This window comes from Heptranchias perlo, chromosome 25 (assembly GCF_035084215.1).
Source record: "Heptranchias perlo isolate sHepPer1 chromosome 25, sHepPer1.hap1, whole genome shotgun sequence".
NCBI classification, from domain to species: Eukaryota; Metazoa; Chordata; class Chondrichthyes; order Hexanchiformes; family Hexanchidae; genus Heptranchias; species Heptranchias perlo.
The window spans coordinates 24,372,549-24,399,898 of record NC_090349.1 but is presented as its reverse complement, the minus strand read 5'-3'; the positions used below and the strand labels follow the sequence as shown (position 1 = coordinate 24,399,898).

Sequence of the window (27,350 nt, the reverse complement as noted above, 5' to 3'; positions counted from 1 at the left end):
CCCACTGACCCCGAGAGTTCAGCTCTCTGATCCCCCACTGACCCCGAGAGTTGCCCTCTCTGATCCCCCACTGACCCCGAGAGTTCAGCTCTCTGATCCCCCACTGACCCCGAGAGTTGCCCTCTCTGATCCTCCACTGACCCCGAGAGTTCAGCTCTCTGATCCCCCACTGACCCCGAGAGTTCAGCTCTCTGATCCCCCACTGACCCCGAGAGTTCAGCTCTCTGATCCCGTGAGTTGCCCACTCTGATCCCCCACTGACCCCGAGAGTTCAGCTCTCTGATCCCGTGAGTTGCCCACTCTGATCCCCCACTGGCCCCGAGAGTTCAGCTCTCTGATCCCGTGAGTTGCCCACTCTGATCCCCCACTGACCCCGAGAGTTCAGCTCTCTGATCCCCCACTGACCCCGAGAGTTCAGCTCTCTAATCCCCCACTGACCCCGAGAGTTCAGCTCTCTAAACCCCACTGACCCCGAGAATTCAGCTCTCTGATCCCCCACTGACCCCGTGAGTTGCCCTCTCTGATCCTCCACTGACCCTGAGAGTCCAGCTCTCTGATCCCCCACTGACCCCGTGAGTTGCCCTCTCTGATCCTCCACTGACCCTGAGAGTTCAGCTCTCTGATCTCCCATCACCTCTGAGAAATCGAAGGTGGTCAATTCTTTATAATCTCAAACAAAAGCTGAAAATGCTGGGAACACTCAACAAATCAGGAAGCAACTGCAATCTAGGAGAGTTGGCAACCCTCCCAGCTGAAAGGTGGGAATTTAAACATCATTTTACACTACAATGAAAAACGACAGGTGGAAAGAATTGATTTGGAGGTGGGGATAAAAGTCCAGCAGTGTTTTTCAGTCACTTCAGTCCCTCACTGATAGGCTACAGACCTGGGAACAAATGCAGCGAAAGTGGTGGGGAGGCATGTGGAAAAAGGAACTGATTGGAATAACAAAGTTATGACATGTACTTAACTAAAATGTTTACTGCTGCAGCCAAAATACAAACAGTTCTTATTGCCTACAGTGCTCACACAGGCTCCAGCAGTGCCTAATCTGCTAAGGGAAACCCTCCCCCGCCCTGTAGCTATTGGCCTCCATTCCTGCTCGTCAAAGCACCACCTCCTCTCATTGGTGCACTGGCGCTGCCCATCAACTCTACATCTTATTTTCTCCCGGGTTGCTCGGAGCAGTGCCTGGGTGATCTATCCTCAATTTCGGGAGACTCCTAGACAATCCGGAAGGGTCGGCGACCTGATTTGCAGTCTGTGTCGAGTTAGCTGATCAGGACAGAAGTAGGCTGGCTACTATTGGCCTCTGAGCTCCTGGGTTGGGAAGAGAAAATTCCCAAGGGCTCCACTGCAGATCACAATCCAGCAGACCTCGGTGGAAGTGTGTGTGTGTGGGGACATCAGGCACTAGTGTAGTCAAAGAGCCTGCCAACACTCACCTGTTGAGGCTTGCACATGAAGAGTGGCCACATGGTTGAGGTACTCGTGGGTGGCTGGTGGCCGTAGAACTGTACCCCAGCAAGGAACTCATACCTTTTGGTGGGGGAGGGAGGAGGAGGGATAATTGGTTTTCTTTACTCTTTGCCTTGTTGGAGCAGCTCTGTATTAGGGCTGAATATTCTAAGAGTTACTGGGTTTAAACATATTTCTGTGTGTTGTGTCAAAGTTCAGCTTTATTGTGCATCGGTGTCCAGCAACAGAATCTTCTGCATATTCTACTGTTTATCGCATTTGGACCCATTTATTTTTATGAATTATCAAGGTTATTTCAGCCATTGTGTGCTTTTGTCTGAGACACTTTGTGTCTTTTAATCAGATGTTTGGTCTTTAATAATGGGTTAGTGGGGTGTGCATGTGGGGTTGTTTTAATATTTACCATGCATGACTAATTGAAAGTATGAATACAATGCCAGTGCCTTATCTATTGCATCATGTAAGATTTTCCAGTCATTTTCCCTTTCTGGGGTAACTGGAATGAACCAGATTCAAAACTACAGTGACCTACACTGGAGATTAATTCATCCAGCAATAGACTCAAATCAGAAACTTTGGGTTTTGATTCAAGCTAACCTGACGCTTTAATTTTTTTTGCATACATTTGGAGACACCACCACTCGTTCTTTATGAAGAATTTCAGCAGGTTATTTGACCTATTGAAGGACATAGCAGTCAAAGCTGATCCTCTCCACACGAGCACTCTTCCCAGTAAGAGCCATTCGATTGGAATATAGGAACAGGAGAAGGCCATTCAGCCCCTCGAGCCCGCTCCGCCATTTCATAAGATTATGGCTGATCTGTGATCTAACTCCATATACCTGCCTTTGGCCCATATCCCTTAATACCTTTGGTTGGCAAAAAGCTATTTATCTCCGATTTAAATTTAGCAATTGAGCTAGCATCAATTGCCGTTTGCGGAAGAGAGTTCCAAACTTCTACCGCCCTTTGTGTGTAGAAATGTTTTCTAATCTCACTCCTGAAAGGTCTGGCTCTAATTTTTAGACTGTGCCCCCTACTCCTAAAATCCCCAACCAGCGGAAATAGTTTCTCTCTATCCACCCTATCTGTTCCCCTTAATATCTTATAAACTTTGATCAGATCACCCCTTAACCTTCTAAACTCTGGAGAATACAAGCCCAATTTGTGTAATCTCTCCTCATAACTTAACCCTTGAAGTCCGGGTATCATTCCAGTAAACCTACGCTGCACTCCCTCCAAGGCCAATATGTCCTTCTGAAGGTGCGGTGCCCAGAACTGCTCACAGTACTCCAGGTGCGGTCTAACCAGGGTTTTGTATAGCTGCAACATAACTTCTGCCCCCTTGTACTCTAATCCTCTAGATATAAAGGCCAGCATTCCATTAGCCTTATTGATTATTTTCTGCATCTGTTCATGACACTTCAATGATCTGTGCACCTGAATCCCTAAGTCCCTTTGGACATCCACTGTTTTTAACTTTTTACCATTTAGAAAGTATGCTGTTCTATCCTTTTTTGATCCAAAGTGGATGACCTCACATTTGCCTACATTGAATTCCATTTGCCACAGTTTTGCCCATTCACCTAATCTATCAATATCCTTTTGTAATTCTATGTTTTCATCTACACTGCTTACAATCGGAATGGGAACTCTGGCTTATTTCCTTCGCTTCCTCAGCTCAGGGACATTGTGTATTGCCGCCCAGCTCCACTGCTTCCTTATCAGTACAGAACAGGGATCAATCCTGGGACCTCCTTGTTCTGTATGGCTCAGTATCACACAATATAACGCACTTGATGAGCTATTGGGAGAAAAACAATGATTGTACTTGTGCTCATCATTTTGCGTAACTGATTCTGTGCTGTACTGGTGCGGGAGTTGCTGATAGCCACGGTAAAGTTTTTAGTGATTAGCTCCCAAACGTCTTGAAATTATTTGTGAACCTTCAGAGTTTACACTGGTTTGGACCAATAAAACAACAAAGACTTCACTGAAATAAATTAGAATACAGCACCATGATAGGAAAGGGATTGAATCTCCTTTTTTTTTTGAGAAGGCTCATTTTGTTTATTATGTGCAGAGTGCTGAGACGACCAAGCAGTTGACGGTCACGCAGCAGACCCGGGAGGAAGTGGCCCGTACAAAACAAGAGCTTGAATTTGCCATGGAAGAATCTAAAAGGGAAGCAGAGATGAAGGTAAGGCTGAGCTGTAGCCGCACAGGTAAATCGCTGCTGTAGGCTCTAGTGCGTACCTGGCCTGATCTGGCATTGATATCACTTTTTGGGTTGTATACCAACCAATCACAGGCCATGAGCTGGAAATGTCAGAACAAGACAGCGGTAGAATTCTGGGTTTTTGGGCAGTACCAGATATACTACTTGGGTTCAACATCAGTGATGACCCCTTAAAGGGACCTTGCATTCCCTTAGAACCAGAATGAGTCTTTATATTTGCCTAGTATCTAGGTAAATAAGATCAAACTAAGAACCCTTGCTGCTGTATTGCAGCTTACTGGAATATGTCATGTGCCGCCATGAGGCCGCCACATCTTCAATACAATCTTATCAGATCAAGGCTCGAGCTGTAAACCAACAGACCAATTTATTTAACATTACGTGGATAAATGACCAGTAATCAGTGCAAAAAGCTTATTTACAGTAATTACAATCTTTACTGATCTCCTCAATGTCAAAACACAAAGATGCTTCTCCTCCATGACTTTCAATGTAACATTGATCCTTAAAACACAGTCACTCATTTCTTACATTTCAAAAAGCTACCACAGAGCCAGATCTAGCTCGGTCTCTCTGTTGCTTTTTAAGTTCCCTAACTGGACCAGCCCAAGCAGCCTAATATATACCCCACCGTTGCAAGCTCCAGGCCACAGAGCTATCTGCCAAAGAGGCTACAAACAATCGCTGGCCCTCTCCTTCTTGTACAGTCAACCCATGTTGTTACCCCAGACACAATTGTAAAACAAAACTACTGCCCCAGGATGTCATTTGCCTTGGATGTTTGAAATTGATTGAGATAACATGATTCATTGATCTGTACCGGAACTCTGAATTACTTGCTAGGTGACTCCCCATTCAGGTACAACATTCCTCAGCATTTTGTACCTGACCAAGGTGTCAAACTGATAATATTAAATCACAATATCTAAACACAAAGGTTTCAGGAATGCTTCTAAAAATAATGCATTTGAAGTGACCCCTTTTGTACTGCATACCATACCATGCATACCTGCAACTTTCAGAATCCAATATTAATATGAAAGAAACCAACAGAAAATGTAACACAGCCAGACATGATTCATTTTTGTCACATGATTTAGATGCTTACCACATTTTGGTTTGCCACAAGCCCACTGTTATCAAAAGAATTAAGCCTTTTAAATCCCCTTCTCTCCCTCATCCTCACCTTTGCCGTTGCCTGAAATTCCTACCAGTCCTACTGCCAACCCTCATACACTTTGAGGCACCTAGCCCATCTTAATCTGTAAGTAGGCACCTAAACCTACCGTACTCGGTAAGTAGATACCTAAACCTACCGTATTCTGTAAGTAGATACCTAAACCTGCCTTACTCGGTAAGTAGGTACCTAAACCTACCTTACTCGGTAAGTAGATACCTAAACCTACCTTACTCGGTAAGTAGATACCTAAACCTACCATACTCTGTAAGTAGATACCTAAACCTGCCTTACTCGGTAAGTAGGTACCTACACCTACCTTACTTGGTAAGTAGATACCTAAACCTACCTTACTCGGTAAGTAGATACCTAAACCTACCGTACCCGGTAAGTAGGCACCTAAACCTACCGTACTCGGTAAGTAGATACCTAAACCTACCGTACTCTGTAAGTAGATACCTAAACCTGCCTTACTCGGTAAGTAGGTACCTAAACCTACCTTACTCGGTAAGTAGATACCTAAACCTACCTTACTCGGTAAGTAGATACCTAAACCTACCATACTCTGTAAGTAGATACCTAAACCTGCCTTACTCGGTAAGTAGGTACCTAAACCTACCGTACCCGGTAAGTAGATACCTAAACCTACCGTACCCGGTAAGTAGATACCTAAACCTACCGTACTCGGTAAGTAGATACCTAAACCTACCGTACTCGGTAAGTAGATACCTAAACCTATCGTACCCGGTAAGTAGATACCTAAACCTATCGTACCCGGTAAGTAGATACCTAAACCTACCGTATTCAGTAAGTAGGCACCTAAACCTACCTTACTGACTGTAGTAAACAATTTTACAACACCAAGTTATAGTCCAACGATTTTATTTGAAATCTACAAGCTTTCGGAGGCTTCCTCCTTCATCAGGTAAATGTCAGGAATTCCTCGAAGCCTACGCATTATAAATCATAGAACAATACAAGGTGATTACAGACTGCCCCTGCAACTGCCCGTTGCCAAGGCAATCACCGTTTTCAGACAGAGAGGTGTCACCTACAGAACCCCCGAATACACATTCAACAGAAAAATGTGGTTTTCAATGACTTCCTGATGTTGGCAGGTGTATATCTTTGGCTAACATTTTGACTAGAGTTCTGTAGTCCACATTAATCAGGGAGATGGGATGGTAACTGGTAGACACCATCAGATCTTCATGTTTATTCGGCTGGCAATGATGTGGGAGCATTGCTATATCTAATAACTTGTGGCCAAGGACCACATGCACCATATCCTTTAAAACAATTATTCAAGGACCTGAAAACCTTGTTGTTTGGATGGTCCAGGTAGGATTGAACTTGAGAGAAATCAATTTTAATCTTCTTTCTAAAATGAACCTAGAGATGGATATGAGGAGTGGTCCCTCCTTATTTCTTTCTAGAGTGGAAACAAGTAGAATGAATATTACATCAGACTTTCATTAGTTCTAAATGGATGTACCTCCCAAAGATGAAGACACATTTAACAGAATTGATGAAACCTTAAGATGAGGGAGGGTGAAGTATTCTCACCCTAGGTGATATAATGTTACTTTATAATGTTGACCCTCTCAAAGTGAAGTTGATCAAAACTGTTTACAAATGAAAAGGCAATTAATGTATCCCTAGAACTAAATGAGGAGATGCTAATGGCCACCTTTAGATGATGCAGCAAATATTTCAGCAAATGTAGCATCTGCTTCAAAAGATTTCCCAACTTTGTGGAGTTAACAATCGATCTTCATGAAACCCATCAGTGGGACAGTGATCATAGAATCATAGAAAATTTACAGCACAGAAGGAGGCCATTCAGCCCATCGTGTCCGCGCTGGCTGAGAAACGAGCCACCCAGCCTAATCCCATTTGGTCCGTAACCCTGCAGTACACGGCTCTTCAGGTGCACGTCCAGGTATTTTTTAAATGAGTTAAGGGTTTCTGCCTCTACCACCCTCTCAGGCAGTGATAACTTTAGAGGAGGAGTAGGGCTGAAAATTCTGCGGGGGGTGCTCCTGGTTTCGGTGGGAGATCGGTGAAACTCCCAGAGAAGCGACTGTTTATTTCTGGCAGTCCCACCGAAGTTATGGCCGGAGATCAGGAAAACTCTTGCGGTATATCAGGGCCATAATTATTAAATAATTTATACAAAGGAGCATATTCAGTACCAGATTGAAACCTATCCACAGAAGATTAAAGCCAGATTCAAGATATGTTTACTGAAGGTTTTTTTTCAACAATTTCCTCAACTCTATTTAGATCAATTCCATTATAATCTGCTAAGTGCACTGGAACCTACTTTAGACAGATCAATGGCCATTAAAGCTGCTGACAGCTCAAGGGAATTGTGAATGACCTTGAGCTATTTTGTTAAGATTTTGATTCATGCACCCAAGGACACTGAGTAATGCCTCCATTGCTGCCCTAACTAAGATCTACCGTCCACACAGGCCAAAGGTTGAACCAGGGTTTTTACCTTAGTACCACAACACATATCCTCTCCCAGATCATCAGGGAAGCAGTGATTGATAAGTTTGAAGAAAGTTGCATTATGATATACTCTGCACTGATATTTTTATGTTTTGCTGGTAGCATGTTTTGGTATTGATTCTGTTTTTCGAAAGTCTTTCCATTAGAAAGTGAAGTTTTCTGACATCAAGTACTAAATGTGAAGTGAAACCTAGAATTAAGTAGTTGCTAGTTTCTTGGAAACTGGTCATTGGACTGCCACAGTTGTCATTTCTATAAACACATGTAAATAAAGAAAAATGTTTTGTCAACTAATCCTATTGTGTGGCACATTAGCCGGCTTTACCGCTCTGTTAAAGGTACAGTTTTAGAAGCCAGTTGTTGGATCAACCTGCCTGTACTGTTTTATTGCAAAATGCCATTTAGACATTGGCCCCGATTTTCAAAGGAAATTGCGGGTGCGTTGGGGGCGGGGGAGGGGGGGGCTGCGAAACTCAGGGAAATCCCGAGCGGGTGAGGAAGCTCCAACCCGCCAGCTTCCAGGTTCCCCATCGACGCGCCTGTGTGCGTGCACTTCCTGAGTGCGGAAGTCCTGCCGGCAATTAAAACCGGCGGGATGATAGTTAAAGAACCAATTGTACCTCATTGAGGTACTTAAGGTACTTTATTTCTGACGTAGTAGATAGTTAAAACGATTTTAAACTTACCTGGGCGGCTTTCCCACGGCTTCCGCTTCATGCCTGGTGAAACCAGACATGAAGGGCCGGATCAGGCAAAAATAAACAAAATAAATTCAATAAAAAACCATTGCACAAAGTTTAAAAAAACAAAATAAACCTACCTTTCCACCCTGCTCCGATGACCAATGTCTCCCTCCCCTCTTCCACCCCCCCCGATCTTCCCCTCTTCCACCCCCCCCCCCCCGATGTTCAGCGACCTTCACTCTCTATTCCAGCGCTGGATGACTCCTCCCTTTCTTTCTCTTCCCCCACCCCCCCCGCCCTCGGCGTTGCAGCTACTGTCGGCAATCAGGCCGGCTGCCGGGCGCGAAACCCAGAAACCCCTTTAATCACCATCAATTACATCGCAATCGCGGCGGAAATGGTAAGTTTTTTATATTCGGGTTTGCCACGCGCACCTTCACCCCCCTCCCCCGCCCCAATGCCAACTCGCCACCATTTCAAAATTGAGCCCATTGAGTCTAACTTTCACTAGTTTAATGCTTTATCATATGATAACACCTACTGTAAATGGGGTAATTGTGGGTATAATGTCACTGTATCCATGTAATGGAAATGTTCTTTTCTGCAGCCCTTCCTGAATGGCTCCAGTTATTTACTCATCCTTGACACACGTGGATGGTTGGGGTTTTTTGCGCTAGATAGCGCCCTCTTGTGTCAAGATTCTGTTTAGTTGCCAAATAATATCTTGGCTTGAGTTTCACCTGGCAGTGAATTCATCGACTTTCTCAAAAACATCCCGTCTGAGCTGAGATCTAATTTAATTGACAAGTTTAACCAATGTCTGTTAAATGAAGCAACAACCTAAATTTCCATAATGCTCCTCATGTACAGAAAGGCATCTCAAAGTGCTTTACAGGGTGGCGAGAAACAGCAGCGTTCAATGTTTCCCTAAATCTCTAAAAGCTGCTTCCACCTTATAAAAATTGTGATTGATATCAATGACACTTGCAAGAACCTCACGGGAGAATAGGTGGAAGCAAGTGCTACAATTCTCGATTAAAAATAAGAGATGTGAGTCTGACATTAATAGTCTGTGGTGCTCAAGGGTGATTGAAGGCCACAGGATGGAGAACAGTCAAATGGTTAGAGTGATAAAGATATCAACTTGCAAGTGATGAAGTCTTAGTCATGAGTGAAATAAACTTTGTACTCACTGCTCCTCCATTGCATGCACTTGTTCTTTCATAGGTATAAATTTTCACACATTAAAGAGACAGCATAATATCTGTGTTCCCTTCATGGATGTCTGTCACCCCTTGTTATTGTCTCGGAAGTACTAGGAATTCTTACCATTTTTCACTTGAGTGACAGCGCATGTATTTTAAGATGCAGGTTGGGGAACAAACGGTCCAGTAAAAAAAAATTACATTGCTTACTTACGCAGCATACTTTGAAAATACATTTTAATAACATTTAACAACTAGTTAGAGCAGAAGTGTATTCTCCTGAACTGGCCCATGATCCTTAAATGTTATATAAACAATATCATACTGGTGTCTCTCAGTTGCTTCTTGTTGATGTGGTTTTTTTCTGCATTAAGATTCCCAGTTACAGGTTACCTGTGTGCAGAGCTACTTCTAATATGACCTTGTGAAGTTCAACTCTGTTCATTGTGATTGGCAGCTCGTGGCCTAGTCTTCCTCGTCATGGATCATGCCAGGGTTACAATGTCTGTATGAGCTGTGTTACCTGACATTGCTTAATATCCATATTTACAGCTGGAGGACCAGAGCTTTATAATGGAGCAGCTGAAAAGGGAACTGGATGCAAGCAAGGAAGAACTATCTACCATCCAGGGCTCACTGAGGAACTCTGAACAGGTAAAAACTAGAACGTGGCCAGGAGCAAGAGTGACGTAATGGAAATGCTGCATTTTTTTTCCTTCGGTTTTCTCCCCCTGTATTCCGGAAGGTGCTGACTCGTGTTGGGGTACAGTTCTATGGCTGCAAGCCATTCTCTGGTACCTCACCCATGGTGACCATTTTTCAATTGTGAACCTGGACAGTTGAATGTTGGCAGGTTGGGAGCGATCATGGCCAAGCCTGATCCTACATATGCGCACATTCCCACCATGAACCACTGGATAGCAACCTGGAGCAGGGACTGTGGCTGCTCTTCCCCATTCTCTAGCTCAGGGGCACCAAGACCAATTGTATTCCCCCAAAGACTGCCCCAGCTGAGATCAGCTAACTCAGCACAGGACAGGAATCAAAGCTGGTATAGATCTGCCTGGTCTATCGTGCTCAGTTTCACACTGGATGGTGTATTTATCCCGAGTGACTAAGAGAACCTCTGGAGTCACTATTTTAAAGGGAATGTTTCCTTATTAATATTTGAAGAGGAGGATTATGGGACAATGCTGGCACAAGTGTAGTAGTCCCACTCCACCACCATAAGTGGTGAATACATAGATCTGCATCATCAAAATTGCAAATGTAATTGAAGAGTAAAAATTAGCAGGGCTATGGGGAAAGAGCAGGAGAGTGGGATTAATGGAAAGCTCTTTCAAAGAGCCATCACGATGAGCCGAATGGCCTCCTTCTATGCTGTAAGATTCTATGTAAGGGGAGTTTTGATTTCGTCATCTAAGGCAGAAATTGTTCCAATTCTGTATTTAATTCTGTCAGAATTAGAGATCCATCTACAAGGCACAAGTCAGGAGTGTGATGGAATACTCTCCACTTGCCTGGATGAGTGCAGCTCCAACAACACTCAAAAAGCTCGACAAAATCCAGGACAAAGCAGCACGCTTGTTTGGCACCTCATCCACCACCCTAAACATTCACTCCCTTCACCACCGGCGCACTGTGGCTGCAGTGTGTACCATCCACAGGATGCACAGCAGCAACTCACCAAGGCTTCTTCGACAGCACCTCCCAAACCCCCGCGACCTCTACCACCTAGAAGGACAAGAGCAGCAGGCACATGGGAACAACACCACCTGCACGTTCCCCGTTCAAGTCACACACCATCCCGACTTGGAAATATATCGCCGTTCCTTCATCGTCCCTGGGTCAAAATCCTGGAACTCCCTTCCTAACAGCACTGTGGGAGAACCGTCACCACACGGACTGCAGCGGTTCAAGAAGGCGGCTCACCACCACCTTCTCGAGGGCAATTAGGGATGGGCAATAAATGCCGGCCTTGCCGGCGACGCCCACATCCCATGAACGAATAAAAAAAAGATTAAAGTACATGAACTGATCTTGGAATTTTATTAATACTGCACATTACTAATTATAGTTAATCAGGATTTGGTACTTTGATTGCAGGTGGGCTCTGAGATGAATTCCAGGCTGCAGGGCCTTGAGACAGAGAAGGACAGTCTGAGGAAAACTGTGGCTGAGAAGGAGGCAGAAGCATACTCACTGAGGAATACGATTCAGGAAAAGGAGACGATGATGCGTACCGAGAAAGACAAGAGCTTGAGGGACCTGGAAGAGCTCCAGGGCAAATTTATGGAGAAGGTCAGAATCCATGGGAATTATTATTCCAGATTTAGGTCACCTGCTTTATATTTATTATATAGGTGTCAGCCATGGCTCAGTTGTAGAACGCTTGCCTTTGAGTCAGAAGGTCATGGGTTCAAGCCCCATTCCAGAAGCTTGCGCAAATAATCTAGGCTGACACTCCAGTGCAGTACTGAGGGAGTGCTGCACTGTCGGAAGTGCCACCTTTCAGATGAAACGTTAAACCCTCTCGGGTGGCCGTAAAAGATCGCATGGCACTATTTGAAGAAGAGCAGGGGAGTTCCCCCCAGTATCCTGGCCAACATTTATCCCTCAACCAACACCACTAGAACAGTTTAATTGGTCATTTATCTCATTCTGTTTGTGGGACCTTGCTGTGCTCAAATTGGCAGCCGGGTTTCCCTACATTACAATGGTAACCGCACTTCAAACAGTACTTCATTGGCTGTGGAGCGCTTTGGAACGTCCTGAGGTTGTGAAATGCACTATATAAATGCAAGCTCTTTCTCTCTCGCTTTCTTTCTCCTGCTCGCTTGCTTTCTTTCTCTCTCTCTCGCTCGCTTTCTTTCTCTCCCTCTCTCTCTCCCGCTCACTTGCTTTCTTTCTCTCTCGCTCGCTCACTCTCTCTCTCCCCCTTGCTTGCTTTCTTTCTCCTGCTCGCTCTCTCTCTCCCCCTTGCTCGCTTTCTTTCTCTCTCTCTCCCTCGCTCGCTTTCTTTCTCCCCCTCGCTAGCTTTCTCCTGCTCGCTCGCTTTCTTTCTCTTTCGCTCGTTTTCTCTCTCTCTCTCTCTCTCCCCCTCGTTTGCTTTCTTTCTTTCTTTCTCTCTCGCTCGCTTTCTTTCTCTCTCACTCGTTTTCTCTCTCTCTCTCTCCCCGTCGCTCGCTTTCTTTCTTTCTCTCTCGCTCGCTTTCTTTCTCTCTCTCTCTCTCTCTCCCCGTCGCTCGCTTTCTTTCTTTCTCTCTCGCTCGCTTTCTTTCTCTCTCTCTCTCCCCGTCGCTCGCTTTCTTTCTTTCTCTCTCTCTCTCTCTCCCCGTCGCTCGCTTTCTTTCTTTCTCGCTCGCTTTCTCCTGCTCGCTTTCTTTCTTTCACTCTCGCTCGCTTTCTTTCTCTCTCTCTCTCTCTCCCCGTCGCTCGCTTTCTTTCTTTCTCTCTCGCTCGCTTTCTTTCTTTCTCTCTTGCTCGCTTTCTTTCTCTCTCTCTCTCCCCGTCGCTCGCTTTCTTTCTTTCTCTCTCTCTCTCTCTCCCCGTCGCTCGCTTTCTTTCTTTCTCGCTCGCTTTCTCCTGCTCGCTCGCTTTCTTTCTCTTTCGCTCGTTTTCTCTCTCTCTCTCTCTCCCCCTCGCTTGCTTTCTTTCTTTCTCTCTCGCTCGCTTTCTTTCTCTCTCACTCGTTTTCTCTCTCTCTCTCTCTCTCTCCCCGTCACTCGCTTTCTTTCTTTCTCTCTCGCTCGCTTTCTCCCACTCGCTCGCTTTCTTTCTCTCTCGCTCGCTTTCTTTCTCTCTCTCTCTCTCTCTCTCTCGCTCGCTTTCTTTCTCTCTTTTTCTTTCTTTCTTTCATCCATTAGTTTTGAGTCTGAATTCCAGTATAGTTAATCAAGGCCCCGTGTGTAATAATATAAAAAGCAAAAAAAGAAAACTGAAAATTTGAAACAAAACAGAAAATGCCGGAAACCCACAGCGGCTCAGTCCCTATCTGTGGACAGAAGAGACAAGTTAATGTTTCAGGTGTAAACCCTTGAGAACTGGAAGAAATTACAGATGAACATCATTTAAAAAAGAACAGAAAAAAGGAAAGGAGGGAAATACATACACATGGGAGAAGAAAAAGAATAACCTGAAGGTACTTAAGTGGGAAACAGTAGATGGTTAAATGGTTGAAGTGGTGTTAATATGAGACAATAGGAGGCATAATGAGAGAAATTAGATATGTCTGAGACCCTGACTAGCTGAGACGGTGAGGGGTAAGGCCGATAGACACCGAGCCTGCTCCACCTGTCAGTTTTTCCTACTTCCATTTATTGCGGAAAATTAGACAGCTGCTTACTGTATTTTGTTTTGCATTCTAGGCTAACCGAGAACAGTTGCTTCAGCAGAAGCTTCTAGATGAACAGTTTTACCTGGTCCAGGGAACTGTAAGGGAAGCTGAGAACATCATTCAAGATGCTGTGGCGAAACTTGATGATCCACTGCACATTAGATGCACCAGTTCACCAGGTACGAACACTGCTATCAGTCATTAAACACTTTCTCTTCGTCATTCCCGTTATGTGGGATTTTGTTAGCTGATGTGCAAGGAAGTTGTAAGTTTTGAGGAGAACAAAATGGTTTCTAAGCAGCCTGCACGTACAAGACAATTCTTTGTAGGAATGCATGGGGATGTTTTTAAAGGGGCACAGCTGTGATAAAAATTATTCATCAAATATTTGTTTACAAATGCATGGCATTATGACAGAAATCGCATTAAAATGCATCATTGTGTCATGGCCAAAATGACACAAAATGGTTCTGGCTCGTTCAACTTCCAAACACATTGTGATGAAGGTGGTGCCCCTTTTAAGAATTTTTCCATATATTTTTACCCACTAGTTATGTGATTTCCTATTCCATACTCCAACAGAACTAGTTACCAAGTGATGTTTGATTATATTATAACTTGATACTCTCAGTGCCCTCCCCCAGCCTGTCGAGCTAACATGGTTAAACAACGTCTCTGTAACATTGGGAATATTTCCCCACATTGCATCTCCCTCTCGTGTTCCCACACCACAAAGAAGCTTCGCAAACAGGGCTGGGTGAAAGGAGGACGTTGCGTATCAGGAGGGTGGACTGAATGACAAACTGAAGTTGTGAGAAAATGTGATTTGCGTTACCCTATTTATCCCACTGGATCTGCACTCATTTAAAACAAATCACAGAAAACTTTGACCAGGGGTAGGCCTCCATTGAATTCTTTGGTGCATTTTGCACACACACAATGGTGGCTGTTTCCATATCATTCTGCCAGAGCTATGTGACGGGACACCAACCCCTACGTGGTGCCCTGCAACTTTTCTCCTATAGTTAATGAACTTCAAACTCTTCCACACCAACACCGAGCTCCACAGAACCCGAGTACTGCTACATAGCCACATTTTCTACTACATTCCTTCCACCTCTTCAATGACATTTTTGGAGCCAGCGCTACATATTAATTTCCGGGGAAATCTCCAGCCCACCTCCTGAAATTCCTCACAGAATCAACTTTCCCACCACTTTTTCATTATCTTCCACCCCACCAGTTACTAAATCAATGCTTTACCCAATAGAAGTAAAAGGTATATAACACAGTCCTCGTCTACACCTCATTACCACAAAGTGTTCCAATAAACAGGCTGATTATAAGTAACAATTTCACAGATTCTGTATCTTCTCTTATGTAATACTTTATTGGGTAATACAGTGTAGCTGTCATTATAAAACAACTTATTCTCCAACTCACCATAAGCGATGTTACAGGAGATCCACTTGTAATAAGTTTAGTTAAAAAAAGCATGAGGTCCTGTTCCCCAGGCATTTCAGTGAGTTCCTGATCGCTGATGTGACGGGAGGGCAGGTGAGTCATGATGCTCTCACATAATCAAGAGTCCAAGAGCAACTGAAGTCCACCAGGCATCTCAGTCAACTAACTGTCTGTAACACGGGAAAAATCTATGGAGGCAAGAGGAAAAAATGTAAAATAGAATCTTAAAATAGCATCTTCAGGCCTTAGTGGCAGTTGCAAGTAGGTCAGCGGTTTGCATGGTATTTGTGTGTGCGTGTGTGTGTGTGTGTGTGTGTGTGTGTGTGAATGTTCCCATACCTGTCCTGCACTCTACTGTATGCATTTCACCCAGGTATGGGGCAAAACAAAACTAAGGGATCTGATCTTGTCCATCTCTTGTAGATTACCTAATCAACAGAGCAGAAGCTGCCCTGGAATCAGTGAACTTGATGCAACAAGGACACTCCCAGTACTTGAAGAACATGGCAGGTATGGTCACTGCAATCTCTGAGACACACGTACCATATTGTCATAAGGGCAGCATTTAATTATTTGGCAAATTAAGATTCTGACGACCAAATTATATCTTGATTTGTTTTTTTTGACGGCGAGTTACTTCTTTTTAAAGATTTCTTCTCCCCTTTCCCTTTTCTTGGGTCTTCCTGTGCTGTGCCCTCCCAGCTGAGAGAGTGCAGAGCATGCCTGCTCCCTAATACTATTTTGGCCATTTTACCTTTAAAACAAAATTATATCACAGAAGGTTTATTTAGATCTCCCTCCCCCAGTTACTTCTGCTGTTGGTAAGATTCAGTGATTGCTGATCATCCTCCAGTAGCTCGCTCAAGTTGTGAGTCTTCAGATACTCTATTGTGGAGGCCATCACAGACCAACTTAATCCTGTCCTCAAATAAAAACAGAAAATGCTGGAAACTCTCAGCAGGTCAGGCAGTATCTGTGGAGAGAGAAACAGGGTTACTAGCCCTGATATTTACAGGGAGGTGGGGAGGCAGCGGGGGTGCCAGGAAACCCAGAAATACGAGGTACGTGGAAGTCCTGCCGAATTCAACGGCAGGACCTTGTTTGAATTTATTTTCTCCATTTCCCGCCCAGCAGCCGGCCAGATTGAGAGGCTGGCTGGCTGGCGAGCGGGAAGGCCTGCAGTAGAAGGGGGGGTCGGGGGTCGTGGGGTGGAGAGATTACCGGGGTTGGGAGGGTGGTGAAGAGATCGCAGAGGGAGGCTGATTGCAGCAGGCTTGCTTTGGGGGGCCGAGGGGGAGTACTCCTGCTCCTCCTGGCCCACAAGCAATGCTGGAAAAGCACTTATCTGCGGGTTCCCGAATCCTGGGAAACCCGGCCGGCAGCGGTTAAATTAAAATGGCTGTTAAAATCTGAGGTACACAGCCTCATTAACACCTTATAATTACCCACCTGCCCCTTGAGAGCAGGTTACTTGGCCGCCACAGTTAAACTAGAAGTAGGTGCGTTTGTGGCAGTTTGGGGTCGGGTTTCGCATTTTAAAGAATTTAACTACTCTCTTCCCCCTGCCAATGTTTCAGGTCAATGACCTTTCATCAGAACTGAGTACCACAGAGTGTTCTGATGAAAGGTCATCGATCTGAAGCGTTAGCCCTGTTTCTCTGTCCACAGATGCTGCCTGACCTGCTGAATCTTTCCAGCATTTTCTGTTTTTTTCTTAATTTCAGATTTCCAGCCTCTGCAGTACTTTGCCTTTTTAATCCTGCCCTCAATTGATGGACACATGCAGTTTCCAGCAAAGGGTCACTGGACCAGGGAGCTTGGCTTTTTTTCATCTCCTCCCATAGTCCAAGGATATTGGGGCCTATTGTAACTGAGGATCCGATTTCAGCTTCCCACTCGGATCAGTTAACTCGAACCAGACATGGGATTGAACCTGGGACTTCCCTGGTCTGGATCCCTCAGTACCAAACCATGCAGTGATTTACATACTGAGTCATTAAGGAGCCCAGGTTTATTAAAACCTGATATAATTTCAAAAAACTCTGAAGTATCAAAAATATCTTGTAAACCCTGTTAATAAAAATGAATGGCTGATTGAGGGTAAATTACAGTTGTGAAGGGGGTCCCTCTTTGCTAGTTTTCAATCAAGCATAATCCCTGAACTGCATCCATGTCTGTAGTTCACCCCTGGGCCTCTGTGATTCTGTGTATAACCTACAGCATTAAACAAATCTGGTTCGAGACACTCCAACTATAATGTTCACTTAGACTTTTCCCTTCAGTGTCTGTGTAAAACTCTCTTTTCCTTTGTTCCTACAGATGCCAGTGGCCTCCTGCAAGCACTGACTAGGTTTGCACATCTGACTGCAGACACCATAGTAAATGGCAGTGCCACTTCACACCTGGCCCCAACTGATCATGCCGACAGTAAGTACTGAACACTGCCGCTCCTGGAGTTACTTATTGCAACACCTCTATCTGCAGCAGGTGCTGATTTTACTGACCCCTTTCTTGAGTGCCCAGTGAACATGTTGTCTAATGATTCACTTTAAGTCACGATGATGTCGGCTGACTGAATCAGGCTATCACAGGAAAAATGAGGGGATGGGAACCAGCCAGGGGCCTACAAAAGGAGTTAGGTAAAAAACTGCAAATGGACAAATCAAAGGTAGACGAAATTCAATCCAGACAAGTGCAAGGTACTCGACATTGGAAGGACAAATGTGCGAAAATCGGGTCTAACTTGACAGACTTCTTTCAAAATAAGATCAGTGATAGGAAATAGATATTTAACAATGGGCTGGAATTTGCTGTGAGTGGTGAACCAACGGGAATGGCACCAGCCCTTCATTAGACTCACACTTGCCCACAGACTTTCTGTGAGGTTTTGCAAGTTGCTGTCAATGGGGCAGCCAAATGGCACGGCGCCCTCTACAGGGCATCCGGGACCTCTGCGAACAGGGCAAGCAGCTGTGTGTCCCCTTAACCAATCAGATTGAAGAATCGTTAACGAGCAGCGCAAGGACTCAACCAGGAAGTGTGAGTTAGAATAGTGAATTCAATGTCAAATCAGGAACAGTAAGTGAAATAAAGAAAGGGAAAGAAAGATTGGATTAAGACTCAGAGAAAAGAGACAAAGAAAAAGTAAGAAAAGCATTTTTCATTTAACTTTTTAAATAATGTCTAACAATAATTAATACCTGAAGGAATGAGACTCCACACTTGTAAAAGTTAATTTTCAATGCCAGAGAGGTTGTTTGGCAGTAATTAAGACTTACCATGCCATTTAAAGGGTACTTACACTGGAATAGACAAGCCCGACATTTTTTGGCGAGTTTAGTCTGTATCTGTGAGGTAAGTACAGGAACGTCACACCGTTCAATTCATTTAAATGGTGAGTCAGACGGCGAGATGCCATTATCGCACAGCTTTTGGAGGAGCAGGGCATCTCGGACAGCAGCTTCCGGATTTCCACGTTTAACTGCGCATGTACGGTCGCCAGAAGTTACTGTCTGATTTGCACATAAATAACGGTGAGTGCTGTTAGCCTCATGGTTATTTTTACAGCAAAATCCAGCCCAATAACTTTATGATGAGCAGATGTTGCACAGAGTTCCTGCATCATCTGTTCGACTGAAGGGTTAAGTCTTTAAGTGAAATATTTCAGAAGTTCACTATGAGAGTGGCAGTTACCTGAGAATCTCTCTTTAGAAGGCAGTAAGGATGATGCAAATGTCTCATTGCTGCAGTTTGCTTTACACCCACTTTCAGTTAGGACAGATCCATAGTGCACATGGGCTCCCCCAGTGCCTGGAAGTACTTGATGCAGTCACTGTGGAAAAATGTTCAATGTTCCAATGTAATCACCACAAATAGCATCTCTCAGGCAAAAAGTGTAACCTGTTGAGAGCAACGTGAAATTAGTTTTTTAAAAATGAATTTATATTTGTATTTTTTTCATCCCTGCAGAACTGACTGACACCTGCCGGGAGTGTGGCACTGAGAGCCTGCTTTATTTGAAAGACTTGAAGGATAAGCAGTCAGTCGCCCGTGCAGACCCAGCCGCAGTGAGGAGAGTGATGCAGGGTATTCTTGACCTCGGACAGGTACGGTAAATCCAGGGCTCTCGACTGAAGGTGACATCTTAAGTGGGTTATGGAAAGCCCTATAACGTGGTAGATCTGAACTTCCAGGAAACAGTTGACAAAGTTCCACGTGAAAAGCTACTAGTTAAATGGGGATTCAGGATAAACTTCGGGAATGGATAAGAAATTGGCTCCCATTTAATGTCGAGTCATCGACTGTGAAGTTGATGACTGGATATTAAATGGGAATGCCTTGTCGTTTATCAACAAGGACTGTAGCTTTGTTTTTAATATACTCCAGCTGATGTACACATGGGTTGATCTAATTCCATGTCACGCTTTCTGAGCAGGTTGCATTAGATTCCACTAATGCTGTGATAATACAGTTACTGGACTATTGGTCTGAGGCCAGCAACTACAGCGTGCAATTTGCAGCTGACAAGGTTGTACTGTGGCCTGCTCGTGGCTGCAGTTAAACCTGTGGAGGTCAGGAGAGAACTCTGTGCTTGTGTATTTCCATACGAGCACAGAACTCCTCTCCTGGCCATTAAATTTGGAGCGTTCTGAGAGCAAGTGGAAGTGCCTGCTTTCTGAAAACCTAAAACCTATTTTTCAGTTTATAAAATATTCAGAGACTCCAACGAACTGCCTGAGTACATTTTAAACCTGGCTTGTCACTACACTCCCATTGTTACCCACACCATGTCACTCCCAAATGGGGCTCAGGGAGGTTTTTTACATTGGAGAGTTTGAATCAGATTGGAACTTGTCACTGTCACTTTTTTGAAATGGAAATGTTTTACAGCAATGTGAAAGTGGCAGTAAAACTGCACCATGAGAGAGCTGGAATGTTTGGTGAACTTTTATCAAATTGGATTCAGTCTTTTTATTAACAGTTTATTTATATTCTTACAAATGTATTAATTTTTATTGCTGCGTAAGTATTTGTAGGAGATAAAACTTAAAAATAAAGTACCAAACTTTAAGAAGAACGATTTATGTTCTGAATAATCATTAGTAGATATTTTCTTTGAGTATTAATTTTATTTTAAAAAGTAGCTGATGCTGAGCATTATGTTTTTATTTAAACTTTCACTCAGGGATTGAGGCCTAAGAGCATCGATATCAGACAGGAGGAACTTGGGGATATGGTGGATAAAGAGATGGCATCAACATCTGCAGCTATTGAAGATGCAGTGAAGAGGATTGAGGTAGGGTAGGATCTGCCTCTAAAGAAAGCAGAGCCCCTTCGTAATGGCTTTGAATAGTTTCCTTGATTTCCTGCAAAATAGTAGTGCCTAATAATTTGTTTTTCGCTCAATTGAAGTCTCTATACGTGATTTCGGGCAGCGTCCTGTAGATTGTCCTTTCTAGCTTCCTATAGTTTGATTCTAGGCCGAGAGAGCAAAGTATTTCCCCTGAATACTCTAAACAAAGATACAATGTTATTATTGGTAATATCAGTCCCCAGGCTTCATGTATACTTTGGCCAAACCTGATAGACCTATTTTACTCATCACATGCAATTGACCACCTATATTAATGAACTCTGACCTAAAATAGCTTTAGGCGAGAGCCCTTGCCTTGTTTTACGTATTTATTAAGAACTAGTTGGTCGCCTGCCATGTTGCTTGTGGTAAGTTGGAGGGTATAGTAAGAGTTTGTGAGATGTGGTGAGGGACACTGAAGTTGATAGTAGTGGGTATCTTTCTGAGTGGCTCAAATTTCTGAGGAGCCAATTAGAAAAGCATGTCAGTATTTTTTTGTGCTATAGACACATTTAAAATGTGCTGTGACTTTAACATAGATTCAGACTGAAATCTCCGTGCTTTCTGTAATTACTTCTGGTGGATATTCTATAATCCTCTGGTATATGGATACGCCATGTCACAGAGCAGCAGCTGGCAGGAGGTGAGTTTCATGGCATGATTTCTGACGTGGCAAGGTCCCTCAGCTGTGCCCTTGGGGAGAGAGCCTGGACAGAAAATTGGAAAGTCATGTCCGATGTTGCTCTTGTGCACCCTCCTGTGGGCTGCTCATGGACAGCAGAGGCCAATAACTGTGCTCTTAAGAGCTGAACACTTTGTGTGTTATGAACAGGCCTCCGCATACATGCACTTTACAACAGAGGTCACTGGATAGCGATCAACAGCAGAAACCCGAGACGATTTCCTCTTTCTCCCCCCCCACCCCCCAACCCCCACACTCTCCATTCGCTACCCCAGGAGCATTGAATGCTGTTGCCCAGTTTGTGCCTGGGACCTGCCTGCCCTGTATGGCTCAATATCACACTACACACTTAAGCGCAGACCCATTGAGAGCAATTCAAAATATTTATGTACGCTGGGTGGGGGACTTCAATGTCCATCACCAAGAGTGGCTCGGTAGCACCACTACTGACCGAGCTGGCCAAGTCCTGAAGGACATAGCTGCTAGACTGGGCCTGCGGCAGGTGGTGAGCGAACCAACACGAGGGAAAAACTTACTTGACCTCGTCCTCACCAATCTACCTGTCGCAAATGCATCTGTCCATGACAGTATTGGTAGGAGTGACCACCGCACAGTCCTCGTGGAGATGAAATCCCGTCTTCGCACTGAGGACACCATCCAACGTGTTGTGTGGCACTACCACCGTGCTAAATGGGATAGATTCAGAACAGATCTAGCAGCTCAAAACTGGGCATCCATGAGGCGCTGTGGGCCATCAGCAGCAGCAGAATTATATTCCAGCACAATCTGTAACCTCATGGCCCGGCATATTCCTCACTCTACCATTACCAACAAGCCAGGGGATCAACCCTGGTTCAATGAGGAGTGTAGAAGAGCATGCCAGGAGCAGCACCAGGCGTACCTAAAAATGAGGTGCCAACCTGGTGAAGCTACAACTCAGGACTACATGCATGCTAAACAGCGGAAGCAACATGCTATAGACAGAGCTAAGCGATTCCACAACCAACGGATCAGATCAAAGCTCTGCAGTCCTGCCACATCCAGTCGTGAATGGTGGTGGACAGTTAAACAACTAACGGGAGGAGGAGGCTCTGCAAACATCCCCATTCTCAATGATGGCGGAGTCCAGCACGTGAGTGCAAAAGACAAGGCTGAAGCGTTTGCAACCATCTTCAGCCAGAAGTGCCGAGTGGATAATCCATCTCAGCCTCCTCCCGATATCCCCACCATCACGGAAGCCAGTCTTCGGCCAATTCGATTCACTCCACGTGATATCAAGAAACGGCTGAGTGCACTGGATACAGCAAAGGCTATGGGCCCTGACAACATCCCAGCTGTAGTGCTGAAGACTTGTGCTCCAGAACTAGCTGCGCCTCTAGCCAAGCTGTTCCAGTACAGCTACAACACTGGCATCCACCCGACAATGTGGAAAATTGCCCAGGTATGTCCTGTCCACAAAAAGCAGGACAAATCCAATCCGGCCAATTACCGCCCCATCAGTCTACTCTCAATCATCAGCAAAGTGATGGAAGGTGTCGTCGACAGTGCTATCAAGCGGCACTTACTCACCAATAACCTGCTCACCGATGCTCAGTTTGGGTTCCGCCAGGACCACTCGGCTCCAGACCTCATTACAGCCTTGGTCCAAACATGGACAAAAGAGCTGAATTCCAGAGGTGAGGTGAGAGTGACTGCCCTTGACATCAAGGCAGCATTTGACCGAGTGTGGCACCAAGGAGCCCGAGTAAAATTGAAGTCAATGGGAATCAGGGGGAAAACTCTCCAGTGGCTGGAGTCATACCTAGCACAAAGGAAGATGGTAGTGGTTGTTGGAGGCCAGTCATCTCAGCCCCAGGGCATTGCTGCAGGAGTTCCTCAGGGCAGTGTCCTTGGCCCAACCATCTTCAGCTGCTTCATCAATGACCTTCCCTCCATCATAAGGTCAGAAATGGGGATGTTCGCTGATGACTGCACAGTGTTCAGTTCCATTCGCAACCCCTCAGATAATGAAGCAGTCCGAGCCTGCATGCAGCAAGACCTGGACAACATCCAGGCTTGGGCTGATAAGTGGCAAGTAACATTCGCGCCAGATAAGTGCCAGGCAATGACCATCTCCAACAAGAGAGAGTCTAACCACCTCCCCTTGACATTCAACGGCATTACCATCGCCGAATCCCCCACCATCAACATCCTGGGGGTCACCATTGACCAGAAACTGAACTGGACCAGCCATATAAATACTGTGGCTACGAGAGCAGGTCAGAGGCTGGGTATTCTGCGGCGAGTGACTCACCTCCTGACTCCCCAAAGCCTTTCCACCATCTACAAGGCACAAGTCAGGAGTGTGATGGAATACTCTCCACTTGCCTGGATGAGTGCAGCTCCAACAACACTCAAGAAGCTCGACACCATCCAAGATAAAGCAGCCCGCTTGATTGGCACCCCATCCACCACCCTAAACATTCACTCCCTTCACCACCGGCGCACTGTGGCTGCAGTGTGCACCATCCACAGGATGCACTGCAGCAACTCGCCAAGGCTTCTTCGACAGCACCTCCCAAACCCGCGACCTCTACCACCTCGAAGGACAAGGGCAGCAGGCGCATGGGAACAACACCACTTGCACGTTCCCCTCCAAGTCACACACCATCCCGACTTGGAAATATATCGCCGTTCCTTCATTGTCGCTGGGTCAAAATCCTGGAACTCCCTTCCTAACAGCACTGTGGGAGAACCGTCACCACACGGACTGCAGCGGTTCAAGAAGGTGGCTCACCACCACCTTCTCGAGGGCAATTAGGGATGGGCAATAAATGCTGGCCTCGCCAGCGACGCCCACATCCCGTGAACGAATAAAAAAAAATTAAGTTTTTCCTACCAAGTGCATCTTTACTTTGAATACCTTCTTAAAATCTATTGAGTTTTTCTAAAGATTTATTGGAAATGCCTCATCACTAGTGCTATGGTTTGTTATTTATTTTGCAATATTAGTTCATTCTATTTCAGAGAGTCATGAGAAATCTATGCTTGACATTCTTACTGATTTAAAACAAGCCAGCAGTGAAGCCTCTAACCCACCTAGCATTGGCAAATCTTGCAGTTTAAATTGTTCTCTGGAGAGAGGAGCTTTCCAATATATTCTGAAACTCACTGAAGGCTTTCAAACAGGGCTTCAATTCTTACTCTGTTTAAACTACAGGAAATGATGAACCAGGCCAGGCAAGGGAGCTCTGGGATTAAACTTGAAGTCAATGAAAGGTTGGTAAAAATTCACCACTCATGTTTTCACCAGTCACGTACACAACCCAGTTTATTAAAACAGATTTAGTTTGATTTTGATTTTTGCCGATGTGCAGTGAGGCCATTCCCTCATTATTTCTGTCTGTCTGTTGCAGAATCTTAAACTCTTGCACAGATCTGATGAAGGTAAGAACTATACACTGGAGTCTTCAGGTGTTTATCAAGTGATGAATATAATGCTCAGTTACCAGACAATAAATCCCATGGAAACGATGTTGCACTTTCAAAAAATTGGACACAATCAATATTCTTTGCTTTTATTACTTTTTATAATATTTACTCCATGTAAAATGGAGTTCAGAACATTTCATTGTGGAGCAATGTAGACATTCTGTGATGGTTGTGTCTAAAGAGGAGTAGTTTAGTCGTAAAGTTGGTTCATTTGAACAAATGTTCTGATGTAGCAGAAAATATGAGGTTTTGACGGATTCAGTGCCTCCTGATGAGGTGATTCCAGAATTCATGGTTGGCTCATCAGCTGAGGTCTATTGCCATGTCACTAATTTAACATTGTATTCTCTCACACTGCAGGCAATAAGACAGCTTGTGGTGGCTTCAACAGGCTTGCAGAAGGAGATTGTGGAAAGTGGAAGGGTAAGAATGGATGTTTATGTCTGAATTAGACTTCTGGGACATGGCTTCCCTAGTGATGCTGCTAATCAAATACTCCTAACACCACACAGCACCGTTCACCCTAATGATCAACTGGACCCATTAGACCCAAGATCTCTAGGAATGGTGGGTCTGTAACAGTCTCACTGTGTTAAATTGATGCCAAATTCATGCAGATTCTATTTCTAATGTATGGCCTGCTTTTTTAATTATGATGTTTTGTCTCCTACCCATAACTGCAGTGTGCTTAAGTAAAGTCCCCGACAGCCTATCTCGAACAATCCCACTTCCATTTAACCCTTCAAATCCACATACTTTGCTTTCGATTATTTATATTATTACTGATTAAATCCCTGAGTTCAGCATTTTGATGGACCTACAAACATGTGAAAAAGGACAGAAATTAGATCAAGCCTGCCCCACCCAGACATGACGCAGCCTACCTGCACCAGCAACCCCTCCCCCATCCTGTCACTCAGTCTCCTCGGTGGGACGATAAAAACAGAGCAAAAAAAAATCTTAGGTTAATTTAGAAAAAATCTCTGGGAAATTCCTCTCCGACCTGTTAAAACAATCTTATCAAATCAGCGGTCCTTTTGACGTACATGGAAAATATGATTTTTGGATTCAGTTAGTGAAATAATGTTTGTCATTTACAGGGTGCAGCAACTCCTAAAGAATTCTACGCAAAGAATTCTCGCTGGACGGAAGGCCTGATCTCTGCCTCCAAAGCTGTGGGATGGGGTGCAACACAGCTGGTGTAAGTACCTGCTCCATCAGATAGGCAATCACTCTCGCCCTTACTCTGATCGTGAGGAGAGAGTTACTGATCCATCACAATGGAGAGGACAATTCATACCTGCGATACCATAGTGGTGGAGAAGATACCTGAGATCGTTTGCAAGTCTGTAGTGGTTGATAAAATTTAGACAAGTTATAAAATGCTATATTATCTTAATATTTCTTTGTAATGAGTGGGTGTCCTCAAATCGTTCAGTATGCTCAGTAAACAGAGCAATAAATGAGTGTCACCACAGAATGGAGTGACATGATGATGATCTGAGCTTTTAGATTTTCTACTAGAGTGGTAGGAATGAACAAATCTCTCCAACTCAGGGACTCAGACCAGCTCTTTCTCGCATGTTATTCTCTATACTTACATTTCAGTTTGAACCTCATATATATCTTTGCGCTTGTATCCTGACTCCCAATGTGCCCTTGGTTCAATAACACAGAATTACCCGAATTACAATCAGTCCACGTTGGTGTTTATATTGGGAAGACTGAAGCCATTGTCTTCAGTCCCCACCACAAACTCCGTTCCGGTCCTATTTGACCCTGAGATGAGCTTACGACCGCATATCCGCTCCATCACCGAGACCGCCTACTTCCATCTTCGTAACATCACCCATCTCCGTCCGTGCTTCAGCTTATCTGCTGTTGAAACCCTCATCCATGCCTTTGTTACCTCTAGACTTGACTATTCCAATGCTCTCCTGACCGGCCTCCCATCTTCCACCCTCCATAAACTTGAGCTCATCCAAAACTCTGCTGCCCGTATTTTAACTCGCACCAAGTCCCGTTCACCCATCACCCCTGTTCTCGTTGACCTACATTGGCTCCCAGTCCGGGACCGCCTCGATTTTAAAATTCTCATCCTTGTTTTCAAATCCCTCCATGGCCTCGCCCCTCCCTTTCTCTGTAACCTCCTCCAGCCCCACAACCCTCTGAGATCTCTGCGCTCCGCCAATTCTGGCCTCTTGCGCATCCCTGATTTTAATCGCTCCACCATTGGCGACCGTGCCTTCAGCTGCCAAGTCCATAGGCTCTGGAATTCCCTCCTTAAACCTCGCCACCTCTCTCTCCTCCTTTGAGACGTTCCTTAAAACCTACCTCTTTGACCAAACTTTCGGTCACCTAATATCTCATGTGGCTCGGTGTGAAATTTTGTTTGATAATCGCTCGTGTGAAGCATCTTGGGTCGTTTTACTATGTTAAAAGTGCATTATCAATGCAAGTTGTTTGTTTATCCTTCACACGAGCAATAGTCCTAATCCCATTTGCTTGCCCTGTTCCCATATTCTTTCATTCCCTTTTCCTTCAACCACCTCTCTAACCTATACCTAAATGTTGACATGGTCTCTGCTTCATTCTACACCCGCAACCCTCTTTATAAAAACCAGATTAGTATGGGTGAGGCCAGTCAGACTTGAGACATGGTGACATGGAAAAAGAATGTTCCAGTTCACGAGTTTCCCATTATTTATATATTGTGTATCTCCTTAATTGGCTCACTGGAAGTT

The 27,350-nt window shown here is 44.7% G+C and overlaps 1 protein-coding gene across 1 annotated transcript in view; it reads left to right on the top strand.

The window, feature by feature from the left end:
• Positions 1-27,350, top strand: part of hip1rb (huntingtin interacting protein 1 related b) — a 135,363-nt gene that overhangs the window by 101,175 nt on the left and 6,838 nt on the right. Inside the window, exons 16-27 of the mRNA XM_068005760.1 lie at positions 3,563-3,679; positions 9,853-9,954; positions 11,407-11,601; positions 13,668-13,815; positions 15,524-15,610; positions 17,420-17,527; positions 19,070-19,206; positions 20,286-20,396; positions 24,335-24,393; positions 24,531-24,561; positions 24,967-25,029; positions 25,707-25,807. Of these exons, the coding sequence (XP_067861861.1) occupies positions 3,563-3,679; positions 9,853-9,954; positions 11,407-11,601; positions 13,668-13,815; positions 15,524-15,610; positions 17,420-17,527; positions 19,070-19,206; positions 20,286-20,396; positions 24,335-24,393; positions 24,531-24,561; positions 24,967-25,029; positions 25,707-25,807 (1,259 nt within the window). The remainder of the gene's footprint in view (positions 1-3,562; positions 3,680-9,852; positions 9,955-11,406; positions 11,602-13,667; positions 13,816-15,523; positions 15,611-17,419; positions 17,528-19,069; positions 19,207-20,285; positions 20,397-24,334; positions 24,394-24,530; positions 24,562-24,966; positions 25,030-25,706; positions 25,808-27,350) is intronic.